Below are 19,034 nucleotides of genomic sequence, written 5' to 3'. Positions count from 1 at the left end.
TAGTTCTGCTTAATGTCTGTTACCCTGATAAGAAGGGACTCCCCACTAGAATAGGAACTGATCTAGAAAATGAAGTATATGGATTAGGTAATTACACAATTAACCTTATGATTCTTACTGTTGAATCTGAAGCTGCACCAGTTCTCCCTGCTATGTCAGTATTACCAGTCACTGGTGAATTATGTGTCAGTAAGAAAGGTTCAGTACACTTAGGTCATAGTAAATGTACTACTGTGGTCGAATTCAGTGATCAAGGTAAATCGTCCTTTAGAGCTACCCGTCATTCCTACTTCGTTTGTGGTCATACCGCATACATACGCTTACCTCCAGATTGGGATGGTACCTGTTACATCGCATTCCTTCTGCCACCTGTCTTTCTAGCCCCTCCTGATTATCACAGAAATACAAATCTAGTAAAGAATAGACTCCGAAGAGATCTCCCGATTATCGACTACACAGAAACGGCATGGGAACAATATACAGATTTTAATAAAGGATTCTTTTTCTTCTTAGGCCCCGTCCAGAATAGTAAACTAATACGCAGATTAACTAGAACACTTGAAGCAGTAGTAAATGAAACTGCCTCCGCCCTAGGTAATTTAACAGAAGAGCAGTCCGCCATGCGGGTTGTTGTTCTTCAGAATCGTCTTGTTATTGACGTCATCTTGGCGGATAGAGGCGGAGCTTATAAGGTCATCGGGTCAAGTTGCTGTGTTTTCATTCCAGAAAACGCGCCATCTGTATACAAAGCTATTACACGTCTTCATAAAATTGCAAATCTGATACATCAGAATCCAGGCACCTGGACTTGGTCCGGTTGGTTCTGGACAACGTTAACTGCTTGGGGATGGAAGATCCTATCCTTCCTAGGCATTGGCCTAGTCCTAGTATTCAGTTGCTGCCTGTGCCTACAGTGTGGGCCAGCGATTTGTGGACTGTGTGCCACATCATGCATTGAACATTCCAGTTTCCTCTTAAAACGTGAAAGAAAGAAAGAAGAACAAATGATGTTACAAGAACAGACTGATCGATTTATGAGGATCGATATATCATGAAGGGTCCGTAGGGAACAAGGAGGGAATGAGGAAATATAAATTTTATGGTCAAGTTGTGTTCCCTAGCGTGTACCCCACCGTCTCCATGTACCAGCTTAAAGTGCATGTAACTTCCCTCCTGAGCCAGCTATGAAGACGCAAATACATTTGCGTCCAACGTTAACATGTCCTCTTTCAGACCCACCCTGAATGGGTTGAATAGTCCGTTCCTAAGTATGCTATGCCAATGTCTTTCTGTAGTGTACTTTACACGTTTTTCAGCTCTGGCAAAGTAGGCCCTGAATTCTGCCATCGAGCCTTTTCCTTCTGCCTTCTGACTCTGAAAGCCTCAGCCCAGGCTGTCTCTGTAACCGTGACCTCTGACTTACTTCCAGCGCGGCCCACCGCGCTCAGCTCAGCCTGCTGCCTGCCAAGACTGACTTCAACCTTCGAATTATCTGTTCCGCTCCTCGAAAATACATTCCTGCCTACTAGTTTAAGTAAACATCCTTCCAGCTGCAGGGCGAAGGGCCCGGCCTCACTGTCTCCTTGCAAGTAATTCATAGCCCCTGTTACCATGGAAGGCCCATGCCCCTCGCATTCTCATGTAGACACTCAGGCGCTTATACACGCACTCACAGTCAGTATAGAATAGCTTCTGCCCCAGAGACCTTTTCCGTTTAGATAATATGGTTCCCAAACATCAGATATCAGATATGATAGAAGTACGAGTTGATCTGACATGCCAGACTTCTGTCTCTTTCCGCCAGTGTAAATGTCAAGTCCCCTGCACCCTCCAGTTTCCACGTCAATCACACGTCATGCAGCTGCGCGCGCATCCAAGCCTCAGATTTCTGCTGACATTGCAACATTTCTGCTTTGTGCCACCCACTCGTGACACTTACATGTGACGTTTCTAGCCCACACCTCTAGTTCACGCCTTCTGATTACGTATCACTACCACGTGAATGCTGTTATCTTGTCTTCTCTCAGCTGTTACGCCTACTATATTGGCTTCTATGATGTGATTTAAGTATATAAGCTATGTATTGTCAATAAAATATTGCTCTATCCCTTCCTGAACCCTCGTGGTTGCAGGAACATGATATCCAGTTCTAGAACGATTCCTTTTTAAGGAATAAAACCCCTAAGAACTCTAACACCACGGACTCTGTTTCTTTCTTTCCGATTGAGTTATTATTGATTAAGTACTTACCTGCATAGAAATTAAGACGGTAAATCAAATATTTACGACAATGCTTCGGTTTTTTCAGGGTCTTTTGAACCTTTTTCCTCGGCCTGTTTGTTCCCTTCCATGTTGGAATTTACAGCTTGTCTTGGATGTCCTTTTGGGCCCTCCTTTTAAGCCCCTCGCTCGAGTTGGAAATCTTGACTTTTAATGCTTGTTTTCTGGTTGCCATCACTTCGCCTAGACGGTTAGGTGAGTTGGGGCTTTGTCCTGTAAGTATCCCTTCTGCAAGGTGTTTTCGGACCAGGTGGCGCTGGTGCCGTCTTTTGTCCCTAAGGTTAATTCGGCTTTTCATCTCAGTCAGGAGGTGATTTTGCCTTAGTTTTGTCCTGATCCTTCCTCAGCTGAGGACTGTCGTTTGCACTGTTTGGATGTGTGGCAGACTTTGTTGTGTATTTGAGTGAGATGGAGTCCTTCCAGAAGGGGGAAGCTTTGTTGGTGGACTTTGGTCCAGCTAAGACGGGTGAGAAGCCGTCCACGGCTACTTTGAGTCGCTGGATTCGGTCCATGGTCCTTTTGGCTTCAGGGTTTAAGGTGTGGATCCTCCTGTGAGGATGCAGGGGTGTTCTACACGCAGTATGGCGGCTACGGTGGCTGAATTGCGGGGTACTTCAGTGGTGTAGATCTGTAGGTCTGCGACCTGGTCTTCCCCTTCCACTTTTGTCCACCACTATCGGATTGCTGGTCTTTAACGTTTGGATAATGTCCTGGGCCACAGGGTCTTGTCCTCTTTGAAACTACAAAATGACCCTCCGCCCAAGGAACGTATATTCTATTTATGTAGCTACCATAGTACAGCTTATTTAGATGAATAAAGAAATATATCGCAAACAAAATGACTTCCCAGACGAAAATATCTAACAGTCGTATTTCTTGATTGCAGTTACAGTAAATCCTTTATTGTAAATCACTTGTCCTCCTTTTAAAATCATCACACAATTGCTTAGTTTCAAGCTCTGACCCTGATCTCTTGCAAATATATCTACATCTTGTCCTCTTTGAAGATGGATGGGATATTTGTGCTGCGATTTGGGCACGTTATTAAATTTGTGCTCTTTTTCACTCAGTTGTCAGTCTCTGTTTTTGCTTGCTATGTCCTCACTTGTTAAGAAGGAAGGTGAGAGAGGGACAGGAGGTAATGCAACCATTACTTAAGGATAATGGCATTACTCCTAGTTCTACTCCCTCGCCTTCCTTCTAGGACCCTCCCGCCTTCCCAGTACGGTCCAACTGAGTTCTAGGCTCTGTTTGTTTACGTACAGGAGGTGGTGGGGGCGGGCTGTGTTTTTATAGGCTGGGGGTGGGTCTGAGGGGAGGGGGAGAGCCTCACTTGTTAAGAAGGAAGGCGAGGGAGTAGGTCTAGGAGTAATGCCATTATCCTTAAGTAATGGACGCATTACAGTGAAACTAATTAAAACAGGCAAGCATCTCTACCAGGTTCCTCACAGATCAGTGGCGGGGACACAGAGCAAAAACGACCAGCAAAACTCCTTCACAATTCTGTACATCTGACCCTCTTTTGACACATGGGGTGGATGCTTGCAGTGGTAAAATAATGAGGGAGCAAAAACATAATACGCCCCCCCACCGCAAAAATTACATCAAGTTTGCCTCGAGAAAAGCACAGTACTTCATTTAGGCTGTGAGACTCATTTGAAGAGCAGGTCATCAAGGATCTCACCTTTGCACTGTCAATACGTTGAGGAGAGTTCATTTCATTGCTCATACCACAGTCCATGCTTCCAGAACGATCGACGATGAAAATGAATTCACCACAACTCGACTGTTCCCCACTATCTGGGATATTGGGGTAAAAATTCAGCATCACAGCAACTTCTGCCATCAAGGAACCTTTAAGAAACAGAAAAAAAGACTGAGTCGAATAAAAAATAATGCCTAAAGCTTACACGCAGAATGGAGGAGATGTTGGCTACCTCCATCTTTAGTCAACGTTCCCTAGACAGAAAACTCACAGTGCAATCAGCAACTGAGGTGGGGTGATGAGACTTAACTCTCTTTGTTTTGGTAAGGAATACTGGGCACAAGGAGTGGCTAGTTATATGCTATGACAATGGAGAGAGGAATGAGTCGCGAACAAAAATAAAGCTGAGGGAGTGAGAGGAATTATAAGTGACAAATAAATCAAATGCTCCGCCCAAAAATACAACCTTACCGAAACTGAAAAAAAGAAATGCCAGTCTGGAGGGATTAAAACTATTCTGTGCTAATATTTAAAGAAAACTGGGTGGGGATATGATGGAGATAAAAGTGTATTAAGTATTTTAACTTACATAAATTGAAGTGTAAATAAAGAGCAAAGGACAGATTTTAAAACAAAAAAATACAGCATTCTCTCTTACCAGTAGGTTAGACAGGAGGAGAGAATGAGCGCACAGATATGCACTTCGAAAATGGGGGATAAAGTAGTTGGTGAAAGTACAAGGCTTGATAAACACATTAGGGAAAAGGACACCATTTTAAAGTAATCTAATTGTCACATATCCATAAACCCACAAAAAACAACAATTAGTGCTAGCTTTGACATTCTTTTAAGCCAATGTCTTTGTTCACGCCTCCCGAATTCTGCAGATGAATAAAAGGGGCTGTGGAAATGAAAGGCAAAACAGAAGAAGAGGTCGAGTCCCAAAACGATAAAACAATGAGTAACACAGAATGGTGTTTAATATGCTAACCTGGTGGGGCGTTTGGTAGGCCCGCCTCCACAGTGACACTGGGCTTGTTCACCTCATTATAATAAATCAGGAGCTCCACATCTCGATCAAACTGGTGCCCTTCAGTTAAAGATACCTGGAGAGGGGAAAAAAAGCATGTGACACAGAAAGTGAGATGCTCAATGAGGGAAGAGAAGGATGAAGTGTGGGAGGAACTAACTAAGTATAGAAACAGTCTGACCAGACTTTGAATAGGACTCGCAGACAAAGGTGTTCTGGAAAAATATGGGTGAGAAGAACAACATGAGGGAAACGGCATGTGAAACCGAGATGGAGGAGAGACAGACAAATATGGGAGGAAGACAAAAATAGAAAGGAGAGATAGCCTTTAAGTAGGGGCTGATACAAAGTTAAACTTAACTCAAAGTGGAACGTAAAACAGGCATATTAAATATTAAAGGGGTACAGAACATTATAAACTAGGGTGCAGAAAGAGAAGCATCACATAGAAGAACCCCACAACAACAAGAAAAGAACGCAGAGAAAAGTAAAGTGATCTCAAACATGGAGTGAGCTGCAAGAAAGTGCGGGCAAAACAGAATAAATTAAGCCTCCACAGAAATTAAACTAATCCAATTCAAAAATGTTCACAGCGCTGATGGAACACTTTAAGTGAATATACTGTGTAACAGTGTAAGGACAGCCACTCCCCTATTATGTTTTAGGGCTTGAGATTTTATCTTTAACTCACTGATCATACTATGAAAATCAACATAAAATGCATGTGGCAACACCACATTGCAGATGAGTTATCAATGCTTCCCGCAAAATAGCACGGGCTTTTAGACGGTGCTAATGAAGAGTCTCTAGGGCAGATGGATGTGAGAGCTAAACCATATGAAATAGCGCAGGAGGACCTTAGATAGGCTTCTCAAGTGCAGGTCCTTGGGGTGATTGGTCCATCCCCAACTTTCAGGATATTCACATCAGAACATGGACATATAATTAACTGAATGCCAGTAATGCATGCATTCAGTGCATATCCTAGAAATATGGCATGGAGCAGTCACGAAGGAATAATGGTAGGCAGCCCTGATCCTGATACTTATCCTATGGTGGAGAACACTAAAATACCCACACTCAGTGATAGATCTGGATGATTCCATATTAAAAATGTAAAACATTGATATATAATGCCTCAATATGTTGGTGAAGAAAACAGTTTCTAGAGCATAGTAACTGTAGAATGCATCTAGGATGGTACAGGTAGCCCTTCCTTAAAAATGCCACTCATGCAATCTTGGGTATGTTGGCGTGCCCCCAGAGAATGTTTTCAGGTCAAGAGCAATTACGAGTTCTACACCACACCCGTCGCTTTAAGAATTTGACCATTTTGGGCAACTTGCTCAAGAGCATGGTTCCCAAACAAAGGAAGGGTCTGATTAAACATCTTGGCTGATGGGATACTCCATCACAAAAGTGACGTCCGCAGTATTACAAGTTCTATTATAGCCTATGGAACTTGGAATACGAAGAAAGGAATATACATCATGTTTTTGACTGAGTATCCCATCCACCAAGATCGGAATAAGGCCCGAAATTTGAAGAAAAGACCAAGCTTGATATCTTGGCATTAACTGCTGAAGACAAAGGGAATATTAACAATCATCTGCAATTGAAATGCAGTAGGTCTTCCATTAACGAGAGTTTGTAGCTATTGGAAATGTAATAGCTTAAACTCTCGCAAATGTGAGGCGTATTGCATTGCAAACATTTGTTTGTTTACTAGCACCCATGCAGCGCTTTCACATTCAAGAAGGCTTTGCCCTTTCTTTTGACAAGGTAAGTCTAAAGAGAGGGTTGTGTTCGACATTAAAGTGAAACCGCGGCATGGAGTTCTTTGTCATCTTGACAAATAGATGTGTTTTTTTGACAAAAAGATGGGGTTTTTTTGGGTAAAAGCACCCATGCCGTGCTTTCACTATAATTACCTTTCTTTAGACGAGATTTGTGAAAAGAAAGGGGCGCGGCCTCTATGAATGTGAAAGCGTCGCATGGACGCTAGTAATCAAAATAAATAAATAAGCGCGAACGCTAAATGCGGACCACAGTGGAAAAATAAATAAAAAAACATGGCTGCTATTGTTAAGGTGTACCGCCATTAGTACAAATTAAAATAAAAGCGGGCTGCATACTCCGAGGTAGAAGGTGGAATAGGGGAAGAGCATTAAATAAAATAGTGCTCGCCAACTTATAAAGCAGACCATGCAACAAAACCAGTAAAAGGTCCAGTCGTAATGGGAGGTAACAAAAACAGACAAGGCGGTACCAAGGAGAAACTAACAAGACTAATAATGACTGGGAAGCCAGCATTTAGAAGGACAATGACACAAGCCGATTAAAAATAGGGGCGGAAAGTGGACGGGGCTTGAAAGCCATACTCCACTACTGGATGCCTTGTGGCAGCGCATGCGCTGCCCAGGCTTGACCTAAAAAGGGAGACCAGTGTAAGAATAGCTACTTACAATTCCCAAAGAATTGTGAACAGACAATAGGAACAAGCAATGGCAAAACCAATAGATCAGGTCTATGGGAGAGCTTTTGGCTTTGTCACTTTATTTTAGCTATGTGGCACAGTAGCACATGGTTGAAAGTTACAAACAAAGCGCTATGATGCCCCAACGCTGACCACAAGGGGCCCTGTTCTGTTTTCTTGGTAAGGTAATATTCTCTGCCTTCACAAAAAATAGTTTAAGTATCTTACGGCCGAGCTGGAGCTCACAATTTTGGCCACGCATGAAGACACTGCCAAAAAGGCCATATTAGAGCAGGAAGTGTAGTGCAGTTTGCATCTTTGTAGAATTGGGACACTGGTTAGTGCGACTTTTGGTTGCTTTTTTCTGGCAGGACAAAAGGGGGCAAGCAACAAAGAGAGAATATCAAGCAACTAAGAGGGAAGGTGTAGAGGATGGGAAGATGGGGCAAGCAACAACAGGGGAAGGTCAAATCGGACGACGTAGGAGGAGGGTGGGGGCAGGGCAAGCAACAATGCGGGTGGGTGGAGGAAGGTAGTGGAGCCAGTAAAAGGAGAAAAAAACCTGCGAGCAGTGGAAAGCCACCGAGCATGGGCAGAACTTGGGCCATGCTCCTGGGTAGGGTTCAATATATGAAGAGGAAATGAAGCCAGCATTTGCTAATCAAAGAGAAGGGGGATCGGCGACAATGATCTACTTTTGTTAGAAATAAAGAGTCTGTATGAGCACCTGGGGTGGGGGGAGGGTTTTGGAAGATGTGGAGTAGTTAAATGAAAAAGTTGCCAATGAGGCTCGACGTAGATGTATTCCAGTATTGATATGGCATGACGTACATATTGTACATACTTCTTATTCCAACAATAAAAACAAATGTAAACATAAAAGGTAGGACATATACTTTTACATTTTATATGCACTGATAGTGAAACACTCGCACATTCATTTTTCACTACTGCAAGGCCTATCTCTCCCATAGAATAACATTGGGGTTGCCTTAGTCAATTTTATAAGTGTACTTCTCAAATAGGAAGAGATCACGGCTTCAAGTTTGGTGTCTCTAAAATCCTAATTTATGGGGAAGTCTGATTTTAATTATAATTCTAAAAATACCTCTTTTAGAGAGTTTCATGCCAGCAGCCTGTCTCTGGTCACATGACTGGGTGTAGTTGACACTAGGGCTTTGTGTATTCCCCTAGACAGCCCCAAACAATGGGAGCTTAGGTGTGAATGGATGGGCCATCACTGGCTGGATGGTAGGTAGGAGCCGGGGCCAACCTCATTTACACATGAACAGGCAATGTGCTGTATCCACACAAAGGGCTTAACCCTGTATCGTCACGTGAGCCAGCTTGGCGGTAGGGAATTCCATCCACTTCAAAGACAGTGTCTAGAAGCTTCTACCATGTTTCAGAATCAGGGCCACTTCAGTAGACTTCCGGACCTGTGGATACTCTGCCAGGAAGAAGAACTGCTGTGCTGTTGAATGGACTGTCACTCTGCTGGACATTACTCTGAAAGAGCTGCTGCCTAACTGTGCTGACCTGCTGCCCTCTTGCCTGGGAAAGAAGAACTGGACCTGCAATCCATCTTGAACCCTGAGTGACTCAAAGGGTTGGTCTACTTGCCTCCTGATCTGTGCCTCAGGGACATAACAGGCTACACACAGGCTCTTGGGCTCGTCTTCAGTGAAGTCCTGAACCCAAGAGGTGTCTCTCAGATTCTGGACACTTGGTGTGGCTCTCGAGCTCTTAAATGTAAACTTGTGGGCTCTTCGCAACTACAAACAAGCCCGTTCACATTGGAAACCGCACTACTCACACTAAATATCAGCGCAAGCTGCCGCCAGCACGTCTCTTTACACAGCAGCATCAACCCTGTGCGGTAGAACATCAGCATGAAGCATCACCCGCCCATCCATGACACCTGCCAAAACAATCGCCTCCCGCAACAATCTCCTTGCGAACCCCTCCAACACCAAAGGGACTCTTGGCACAAAACTTGAGGGTAAAACGATAGCCGGACTAATCTCGAACTGTATCCGACCTACGCTCGATCGCGGTCGGCTTGAACTTTTGACTTGGACCCGGTCCAGCTTAACCAGATTGGCGCTTTATGGCTTTAAGGCGCTATATTGCAGTTTATTCTTTAAAAATTCATAACTCCAGTTCTACTGATTGGACTTTTGTTGGTTTGGTCTTGTTTTGTTTGTCAGATTCTGCTCTATTTTTCTAACCTGGTGTGGTGTTTGCACTGTTTTACTTTTTGAAGTGTTGCACAAATACTTAAAAAATTGCCTGACTGCTCCGTGCCAAGGTACCAGAGCATTGAGCACAGATTCATTTGGGGTTTGCTTCTGCCTTACTAGGAATGTGGTTGCTGCTTGACCAGGGCTCACTTCCCAGTCAACTAGTAAGGAAAATGCTACTTCCCAGTATGCATCTGTTCTTGTCATGTAGAGCTGCAGAGTTGTACACTTAGCATTTGATCGCCACCTGGTGTTGGGCTCGGATGATTGCAGGTTGTTGTCTTCTTGGAAGAAGTCTTTGTAGTCACGAGATAGGTGACTCCTCCCTTGGACAATACTGCGCATGGGCATCAGCTCCATCATTTAGATTGTTTTTCGCCATGATGGGAAATGATGGAGTTAGTAGAAGTAAAGAAAGAAGGATGTCCATGCGTGTGCATCTAAGTAAGATGAAAAACTGGAGCGGATACAAATCCCGGGGAGGCGGGAGGGCGTGTACAACTCTGCAGCTCTACATGCCAAGAACAGATGCATACTGGTAAGTAGCATTTTCCGTTCAAGGCATATGAGCTGCAGATTGTACACTTAGCATTGATTGTGCAGCAGTGTCTCCCTTAGCGGTGGTCACTTGTATCCGTTGCAGTAGTTTGAAAGAGAGTGCTAAGGACAGCCTGGCCTACTGCAGCTTGCTGCTTGGCTTGCACATCAATACAATAGTGTTTCGTGAATGTGTGTGGTGTAGACCATGTTGCTGCCTTGCATATGTCCTCTAGGGGTATGTTTCCTAAGAAAGCCATAGAGGCTCCTAGTTTGCGAGTAGAGTGCGCTCTAGGAGGAACAGATAATGTATGTTTAGCTTTAATATAGCATATTTATATACACTTTACAATCCACCTTGCAATTCCACCTTTTGAGATGGGGTTGCCTTTGTGTGGAGGAGAGAAAGATACAAACGGTTGTTTTGTCTTTCGAAAATATTTAGTTCTATCTATATAGTATAAGAGAGCCCTCTTAACATCTAATGTGTGTAAAGCCCTTTCCGCTACAGAGTCTGGGTTTTGGAAAAACACAGGTAACTCAACGGATTGATTTAGGTGAAAAGGAGTGATGACCTTTGGAAGAAATTTTGGATTAGATCTAAGAACCACTTTGTTAGGTAGTATTTGAAAAAATGGTTCTTGTATAGTGAAAGCTTGTATCTAACTTACTCTTCTGAGAGAAGTAATGGCAACAAGGAAAGCCGTTTTACATGTTAGGAATTGCAGTTCACATTTATGTAGCGGTTCGAAAGGGGGTCCCATGAGTCTTGTAAGGACAATGTTCAGGTTCCACACAGGAGAAGATGGCAACCTGGGTGGGATTATTCTTTTTATTTCTTCCATGAATGCTTTGATTGCAGGTACACTGAAGAGAGACAGATGTTGCCTGTTTTGTAAATAGGCTGCAATTGCTGCAAGGTGCAGGTGTATGGAAGAATATGCCAAATTAGACATTTGTAAATGTAAAAGGTAGCAAATGATATTCTGGATGGAAGCATCCAGGGGATCAATTTCGTTATTGTTGCAATAAATGGCAAATCTTTTCCATTTAGCAGCATAGCACGCTCTAGTAGTAGGTCTCCTAGCTTCTTTAATGATGTTCATACAGTCTGGTGGTAGGTTTAGATAACCAAACTCTAAGACTTCAGGAGCCAGATCGCCAAATTCAGTTGGCTTGGGTCTGGGTGTCTGATTTCTCCATGGTTCTGTGTTAACAGGGAGGGTGTGAGCGGTAGCTTTTGATGTGGAACCAGAGAGAGATCTAGTAGTGTGGTGAACCACGGTTGGCGTGCCCATGTGGGAGCTACTAGGATCAGTGTGAGAGACTGTTGTCTGAGCTTGCGCACTACTAATAGAATGAGTGGGAGAGGCGGAAAAGCATACGCAAATCTGCATGACCAGTTCATCCATATCGCATTGCCTTCGGACAGTGGTGTGGAAACCTGGCGGCGAAGGCTGGGAATTTTGCATTTTTGTGTGTAGCAAACAGATCTATGTGTGGGTGCCCCCACCTTTGGAAGAATGGCTGAAGAACTTGTGGATGTAGTTCCCATTCGTGAATCTGTTGTGACTGCCAACTTAACAGATCTGCTATCTGATTGTGAACTCCTGGAAGGTGTTCCGCTAACAGATAAATGTTTTGAGGAATGGCCCATCTCCAAATGTTCTGTGCAAGTTGGGACAGTTGCAGAGAGTATGTCCCCCCCTGTTTTTGTATGTAGTACATAGCTGTCATATTGTTCGTCCGGATTAAGACAGCTTTTATTTGTACTTGAAGTTGGAAAGTCTTGAGTGCTAAGAATTTTGCTAGCAGCTCTAGATGATTGATATGGAACAGCTTTTGTTGACTGGTCCATTGGCCCTGAGTTGTATGATGTAAGAGACGGGCTCCCCATCCTGTGAGGGATGCGTCTGTTGTGAGCACTACTTGTGGAACAGGCTCAAGGAACGGCCGCCCCTTTGTCAAGTTTTTGGTGTTCCATCATTGCAGAGAGCGATGCGTGCGGCTGTCTACCAACACCAGGTCTGTTAGTGGACTTTGAGCTTGGTTCCACTGTTGTGCTAGGCACTCTTGTAGTGGACGCATTTGCAATCTTGTGTGTGGTACTATGAAGATGCAAGATGCCATCATGCCTATTAGTCTCATGAACCCCCTGGCTTGCAGAGACTGCTGATGTTGAAAAGTGGTAACTAAGGCTTGAATGCTTTGTATTCTGGCTGGACTGGGATACACTAGGGCTGTAGATGTGTTTATCGTAGCTCCTAGTACATGCGAAGGCTGCAGGTAAATTGTAAATTGATACTTGTATAGCGCACTACTCACCCGCAAAGGTCTCAAGGCGCTTTTACGAATACCGCTGTGGAACCCATCCTGGCTTTCCCTGTGAGGCGTCCACTTCTGGGCACCCCCAAGGTGGAGGCCAGGCATCCTTAGCGTTGTGGGGGCCGTTGTGGAGTTTAGGCAAGCTATTGCCCAGAGTTGCAGAGTGGGACTCCAGGATTGGAATAGGCATCGAGGCGAGAATTATCAGGTCCGTGGAATTTTTGAGCCCAAGACTCGCCGAGGCGGGGAATTGAACCCTGGTCCTGGGCTAGACCTCTGCATCAGGGTCTGCCGCTCTAACCATTGAGCCACACTTCTCCACCAGGTGCAACTTGGTGTAGTTTATTGTAAATCCTAAGTAGTGCAGTGTTTGAATTGGCTGGTGTGTGTTAGACACACTGATTGAATCACTTGGCTTTTATGAGCCAGTTGTCCAGGTAAGGGAAGACATGTATTTGTTGTCTTCTGAGATGTGCTGCTACCACTGCTAGGCACTTTGTGAATACTCTTGGTGCTGTTGTCACTCCGAATGGGAGGACTTTGAACTGATAGTGTTTTCCTTCCAATACAAACCTTAGATACTTTCTGTGGGCAGGATGTATGGGGATATGGAAGTAGGCGTCCTTTAGAACTAGTGTTGTAAGGAAGTCGCCTTGTTGCAGCAGTGGAAGCACTTGTTGTAGAGTGATCATATGAAAATGATCTGATTGTATGTAATGGTTGAGGGGCCTGAGGTCGAGGATTGGCCTTAGTGTTCCGTCCTTTTTGGGAATTAGAAAATACAGTGAGTAAACCCCTGTTCCTTGTTCTTCTAAAGGAACTATCTGAATAGCATCTTTTTGTAGAAGTGATAGAACCTCCTGTTGAAGCAGAGTCAGATGGTCTGTAGACATTGGACGCTGCCTGGGAGGTATGGTTGGAGGGGTTGCTGTAAGTTCTAGGCAGTAGCCATGTTGGATAATCTGTCTTACCCACTTGTCTGTTGTAATGGAGTTCCAGACAGGCAGGAACTGTGCTAATCTGCCCCCTACAGGAGTGGAATGCTGTGGGGGGAGCAGAGGGAAGTCACTGTTTTGTGGCAGAAGAGGATCGGTTGTTATTGTTACCGCAACCTCTTCCCTTGTTATTATTGCCTCTGTATCCTCCTCTAAAGTATCCCTTGTTGGAGGATGTTTGGGATTTGAAAGACGTTGGGGTGTCTGCTCCAGTTTGTTTGGAGCCTCCTCTGTAAAAGGAGCGACGAAAGGAGCTTCTAGCTGGTGTGGACTGTAAAGCCCCCATAGACTTTGCGGTGTTGGTGTCTTTCTTCATTTTTTTCTAGTGTAGTGTCTACTTCTGGTCCAAATAACTGGTTCTGATTAAATGGCTGATTTAAAATGGAGGTTTGCACTTTTTGTTTAAACCCCGAAATGCGTAACCAAGCATGTTTCCTGAGTATGACACTGGTATTTACAGTTCTAGATGCTGTGTCTGCGACATCTAGCGCACATTTTATTGAGGCATTGGATATTAGCTTGCCTTCCTGTATAGGGTCATTTGCTTGCACTTGGTACTGATCCGGTAGGTGCAGAAAAAGTTTTTCTAATTGGTCATAATGAGCCCTATCGTAACAAGAGAGGAGGGCTTGTGTATTTGCTAAACGCCAAATGTTTGTAGCTTGTGCAGCTATTCTTTTACCTGACACATCAATTACTTTTGATTCCTTGTCAGGTGGGGGTGCTTCGCCAGAAGTTTGAGAGTTTGCCCTCTTCCTAGCATTGGCCACCACTAATGAGTCTAGTGGCAAATGTCCTTTAATATAGATTGGATCTGTGGGTGCTGGTCTATATTTCTCGATTCTAGGGTTCAATATTCTAGTGCGTATAGGGTCTTTAAATACCTCTGGAGCGTGTTTTATGACCCCCTTGATCATGAGAAGAATTTGAGCAGACCGCTGAGACTGCTCAAAGGTATCTAGTAGAAAATCCTCCTCTATGTCGTCAGAATGCATAGGGACCCCATGGTAAACAGCAGCTCTGTTTAACAGCTAACTAAAGCCAATGGTATCTTCTGGAGGGGAAGGCTTTGATGGGTATGACTGCGGTTCAGGGATGTCAGGCACATTTTGTGGGTTTGTAAAATCCCATATAGGCACATGTTTTGGATTTGAAAAATCCCATACATGCTCATCTACATGGTATGAATCAGGTTCTTGCATGTCCGCCCCTCCACCCAAATTATATTCATCATCATTCTGCTGTGGGGAATGTGATGATAATGGAGAATGTACAGGAGAGATTTGAGGTGATATGAGAGGAGAAACAGGAGTGGAAGGAAGGGAAAGTATAGGAGAGGAAGGGTGCATAGGAGATGTTGCACAGTCCTTTTTGGCAGGAACCACAGGCATGGGTGGTGCATCTGCTGGTCTCTTCCTGTTAGGTGTAGCACCTACATGACCTGTTTTGGGGTCTATGTATATCTACTTTTGTCGAGGATCTGGTCTAAAAAGTTCTCCCTCCTCTACAACCTTCTTGGGCGTCAATTTTTTCGGTTCCAAAAGAGGTTGTGGTGTGTCGTTAGCCTTGGGAGGTGTTATAACGTCCTGTGGCGTAGTTTTCGGTGCCGAAGGTGTTGTTTTCGGATTTGTAGGCATGTCCGAGGCATCGGGCACCTCGGAATCAGGCCTCGAGTTTTTCGGCGTCGAAGATGTAGAAGTGGACGGCTTTGGAGCCGGTGCTTCTTTCGGTTTCGGTACCGGTACGTCTTTATGTTTCGCTGCCGGTACTGTTTTATGCTTCGGTGCCGACTGGTCTTTTGGCTTTGGTGCCGAAGGGTCTTTTGGCTTCGGTGTCGAAGGATCTTTTGGCTTTGGTGCCGAAGCGTCTTTATTTTTCGGTGCAGATGGGAGAGGCTTGCTCGATGTTGAGGCACTAGAAGGCTTAGTTTGTTTCTTCGGAGCCGGGCTGGGAAGCGGGGCTTTCGAAGCAGGTATTCGGTCTCGACTGGGCCCATTGGGCGGAGTGCTGACCTTTGCCTTCAGTTTGGGCAGAGTATATGGTGCAGGGGCAGTAGTACTCACGTGCTGACTTGATGGAATGGAGTCATCTGAGTCGTCTGCCTCTGATACGATCTGGAGATCAGGTGAGTCTTCTTCGGGAACGAGGGGGACCTCTTCGTCGAAGATGTCTTCCGGTGCTGGAGCTGATCTCCTCATTTCGTGTCGACGGGCTCTCCGATCCCGGATGGTTTTCTTCGATCGGAAGGATGCACATGCTGTGCAGGTTGACTCGTCTTGTTCCGGCGATAGACAGAGGCTGCAGACCTCGTGGTGGTCGCTATGTGGAAACTTTGCTCGACATACCGGGCATCTTTTGAACGGAGTTCTTTCCATGTGGTGTAGGCCGCACGGCGTTGGTAGGCCCAACGGCCCGCGCCGATGACCGGAAGGGAACTGATTTCATTGAAAGTATTATAGTCGATGTCGAGGGTAGTTTGTAGAAGTTTTGCGCTTCGAAGTTGCTGAACAGTGTTTTTCTAGTTGGAGCGGAGAAACTTTCATCCGAACCCAGTGGCGGAAAAAAACAATCTAAGGATGGAGCCGATGCCCATGCGCAGTATTGTCCAAGGAAGGAGTCACCTACCTCGTGACTACAAAGACTTCTTCCAAGAAGACAACAACCTGCAATCATCCGAGCCCAACACCAGGTGGCGATCGAATGCCAAGTGTACAACTCTGCAGCTCATATGCCTCGAACCCCAATTTCTATCAAAGAGAGACTTGCTTCTTCTAGTTTCTCAATTCTCTTTTTGCTCTTACTTGAGGGATGCAAACCAGGGTTTACCAATATAAATGGTTATGATACGATTACTAACACTCACTTTCTGTGGGAATGGCAAAGTGCAATGGGAGAGGAACCATGGAAGTGAAGGAAACAAATGGCCCATGGCAACTATATCTCCTCAATTGGAAAGCCATGGCAGGGACAAGTTGTTGATTAACTGCTAAATGCCCAGAGGTCCCATGCATGGTTTTAAGAACCTGGGCTTCACCTGCCTCAGTTTATTATCCAGCTGGTCCTTTATATGTCCATGCTAGAAAAAAGAAGAAAAAAAATCAATGGAGGTGTTCCATGGTATGTTGGTTTTAATGGCTCCCAATGTTTACCCTGTTTCAAAGTGAGGATGGCTACAGCTTCCAAACAAGAATATAGGACGATGGAGAGTCGTGGAAGCATTTTTTTTTGTCCAGGGCCACATTTCACCTGTTGTCCTGTGGAAAGTTGGAAGACTCTCTACCGATGCTCTTCCATGAAGGACCATTCAGTGACCATAACTTCCATACCCTAACTATCCATCTTACTAAGCTATTGGACTATATTTGGGGTAATGCCTTTTGTTCACCCCTTGGCACTACAGTGGTAAAGAGAGTACACATTTGAGCCCAAAGTTTACACACCTGTATTCGTTATCCACCTCCCAAGTCCTTTATAGATAGTTTACGTTCTGTTAAGAATTATAGACATGAATGCTCCGTAAGAGCGTGAAGTCGGCTTGACCGAGTCCTACAGGATAGTCTTACCCAAAGGGTCAATGTTAACAGAAAACTAGTGCACAAGGCTAAGGAGGTTATATCATACTTCAAGTTTTATCTAATCTATACCCTTCTGATTTTCAGTTATAAAATAAAGCAATGAAAATGTCTTTACTAAGTGTTACTTAATGTGTAATACTGAGTCTGAGTTTCTAATCCCCTCCACTCCTTATGATAAGCCTTGACTAATTTCCCTTGCTACCCCGAGGTAGACAAGTACCTCAACGTATTAAACTGACTATACAATTGGAGTGCACTAGTACAATAGTGCCTGGGGCCCCAGTGGTCAACCACATCACCCATACAGGATATAGCACTGTAATTAGTCACTGTGCCAAGACCCCCAGAAAATGCATTACAAAACCTTATGGATACAGATGCAGACATGCTTCTTATGGGGCGGAAAAATATGGTGGTTGCAGAGTTCTCGTAATGAATACCTGTCCAACTTGGGAGAATGGCTGGAAATGTGATTGCTCTAACCTACAGACACCATATTCTGGCGTTTCACCCTAAACCTTAGAAAGGGACCATTAATTTCAATCTGGAAGCACTGGCAGTGCTCTTAGCAAAAAGAAGACCAACATTCCAGTGTCTAAACAGGGAGGCCGGGAGCCTGAGCCCAACCTATGGTGTAAGCACATGAGTGAACGGACTGTTGTGGAAAAAATACGTATGAAAAGTCTGGACTGATAAAAAGAACTTGGACTTACGGAGATCGATGTGTGGGATCGCGCTCAACTGGAAGGAATCTTGTACTTCAAGTAAATAGCAAGCCAAGAACTGATAGACACTAAGGGCCCGATTCACAAAGGCAATCTGAGACAAAAGTCTACCTTTAGGACTTTTAGTTTTCACAGTGGTCATTTATGAGTCGTATCTTTATGTTCTCAGTGGGGCCAGAATCTCCGGCTCAGGCAGTACTCTCAGGCTCAGGTCATACTTTCCGCACCCGGGCTGGAATCTGCGGCTCAGGCTGGATGAAGTATAATCAATGGGCTGGAACACAATTTTTACAAAAAGGAACATTAGGAACGTGAGATAAATGCCATCATGCAAAGGAGCAAACTTCTCTGGGATGTGAGGCAGTGTCTAGCCACACCCTTCTCCCTGCCCAAACTGATTTTCATGACCTCCTCTATCATTTCTCATGTTCTCAATGTTCTTTTGTGTAAAATTTGCTTTCCGGCCCATTGATTACACTTCATACGGGCCGAGTGCGAAGTGTACAGCCCGAGCTGGAGAGTACAACCCAACTGCGTACGTGTGCTGCATTTACCATTTTACACGTGCTAAATCACATGTTGATTTCGATTCCATGCAATGCTCTGATCTTCCATTTTGTTGCATCGCACTTCCATTTTGTGCTGCCTTGACCTGGAGTTACACTTCAGCAGTAACATCAACATGTTTTTCACGTAAACCAGTACAAGCAGGTGCGAGGCATCTCGTGAGGATGCCTCGTGAGGTTATGTTGTACCTTCAGAGTGTTTTCATGCATTCCATACTTATCGCTAGGACAGAGGGAGGATGGCCGTGCCAGTCTCCAAGGCCGGAGATTGGGAAAGGAATGTCTTTTGCCTCGACACCGCCTAAACAGAATCTGGCCAGGTCTGTCTGGGTGGGTCTGATGCAGAAATGGGGGCCAGCACTTGGGAATAGATGGGCAGAGCGCCTGCTAGAGGCTTCTCGAACAGGTTGATTTAAGCTATAAAAAGCGGTGTCTGTGGGGTGGAGCTCAGGAACTCAGTCTTGGAGTGGACGCACTCGCGGGACAACTTTGGTGCCCGAAGAGATTACTCCCTGAGCCCCGGTCTGCAGGGTTCCCGACTTGTGTTCAGTGCTTGGCCCAGGAATGTTGAAGTCTC

The 19,034-nt window shown here is 44.8% G+C and overlaps 1 protein-coding gene across 2 annotated transcripts in view; it reads right to left on the bottom strand.

Annotated features, from left to right (window-relative positions):
* Positions 1-19,034, bottom strand: part of LOC147697852 (von Willebrand factor A domain-containing protein 5A-like) — a 522,842-nt gene that overhangs the window by 272,962 nt on the left and 230,846 nt on the right. For both annotated transcript variants that reach the window (XM_086934525.1, XM_086934526.1), the window contains exons 6-7: positions 4,977-5,091; positions 3,965-4,134 (exon numbers count right to left, since the gene is read on the bottom strand). In XM_086934525.1, coding sequence (XP_086790651.1) covers positions 3,965-4,134; positions 4,977-5,091 — 285 coding nt within the window. The remainder of the gene's footprint in view (positions 1-3,964; positions 4,135-4,976; positions 5,092-19,034) is intronic.

Source organism: Lissotriton vulgaris, chromosome 8, assembly GCF_964263255.1.
Source record: "Lissotriton vulgaris chromosome 8, aLisVul1.2, whole genome shotgun sequence".
Taxonomy (NCBI): Eukaryota; Metazoa; Chordata; class Amphibia; order Caudata; family Salamandridae; genus Lissotriton; species Lissotriton vulgaris.
The sequence above is the reverse complement of the archived record's forward strand: the minus strand, read 5'-3'. Positions and strand labels throughout refer to the sequence as shown.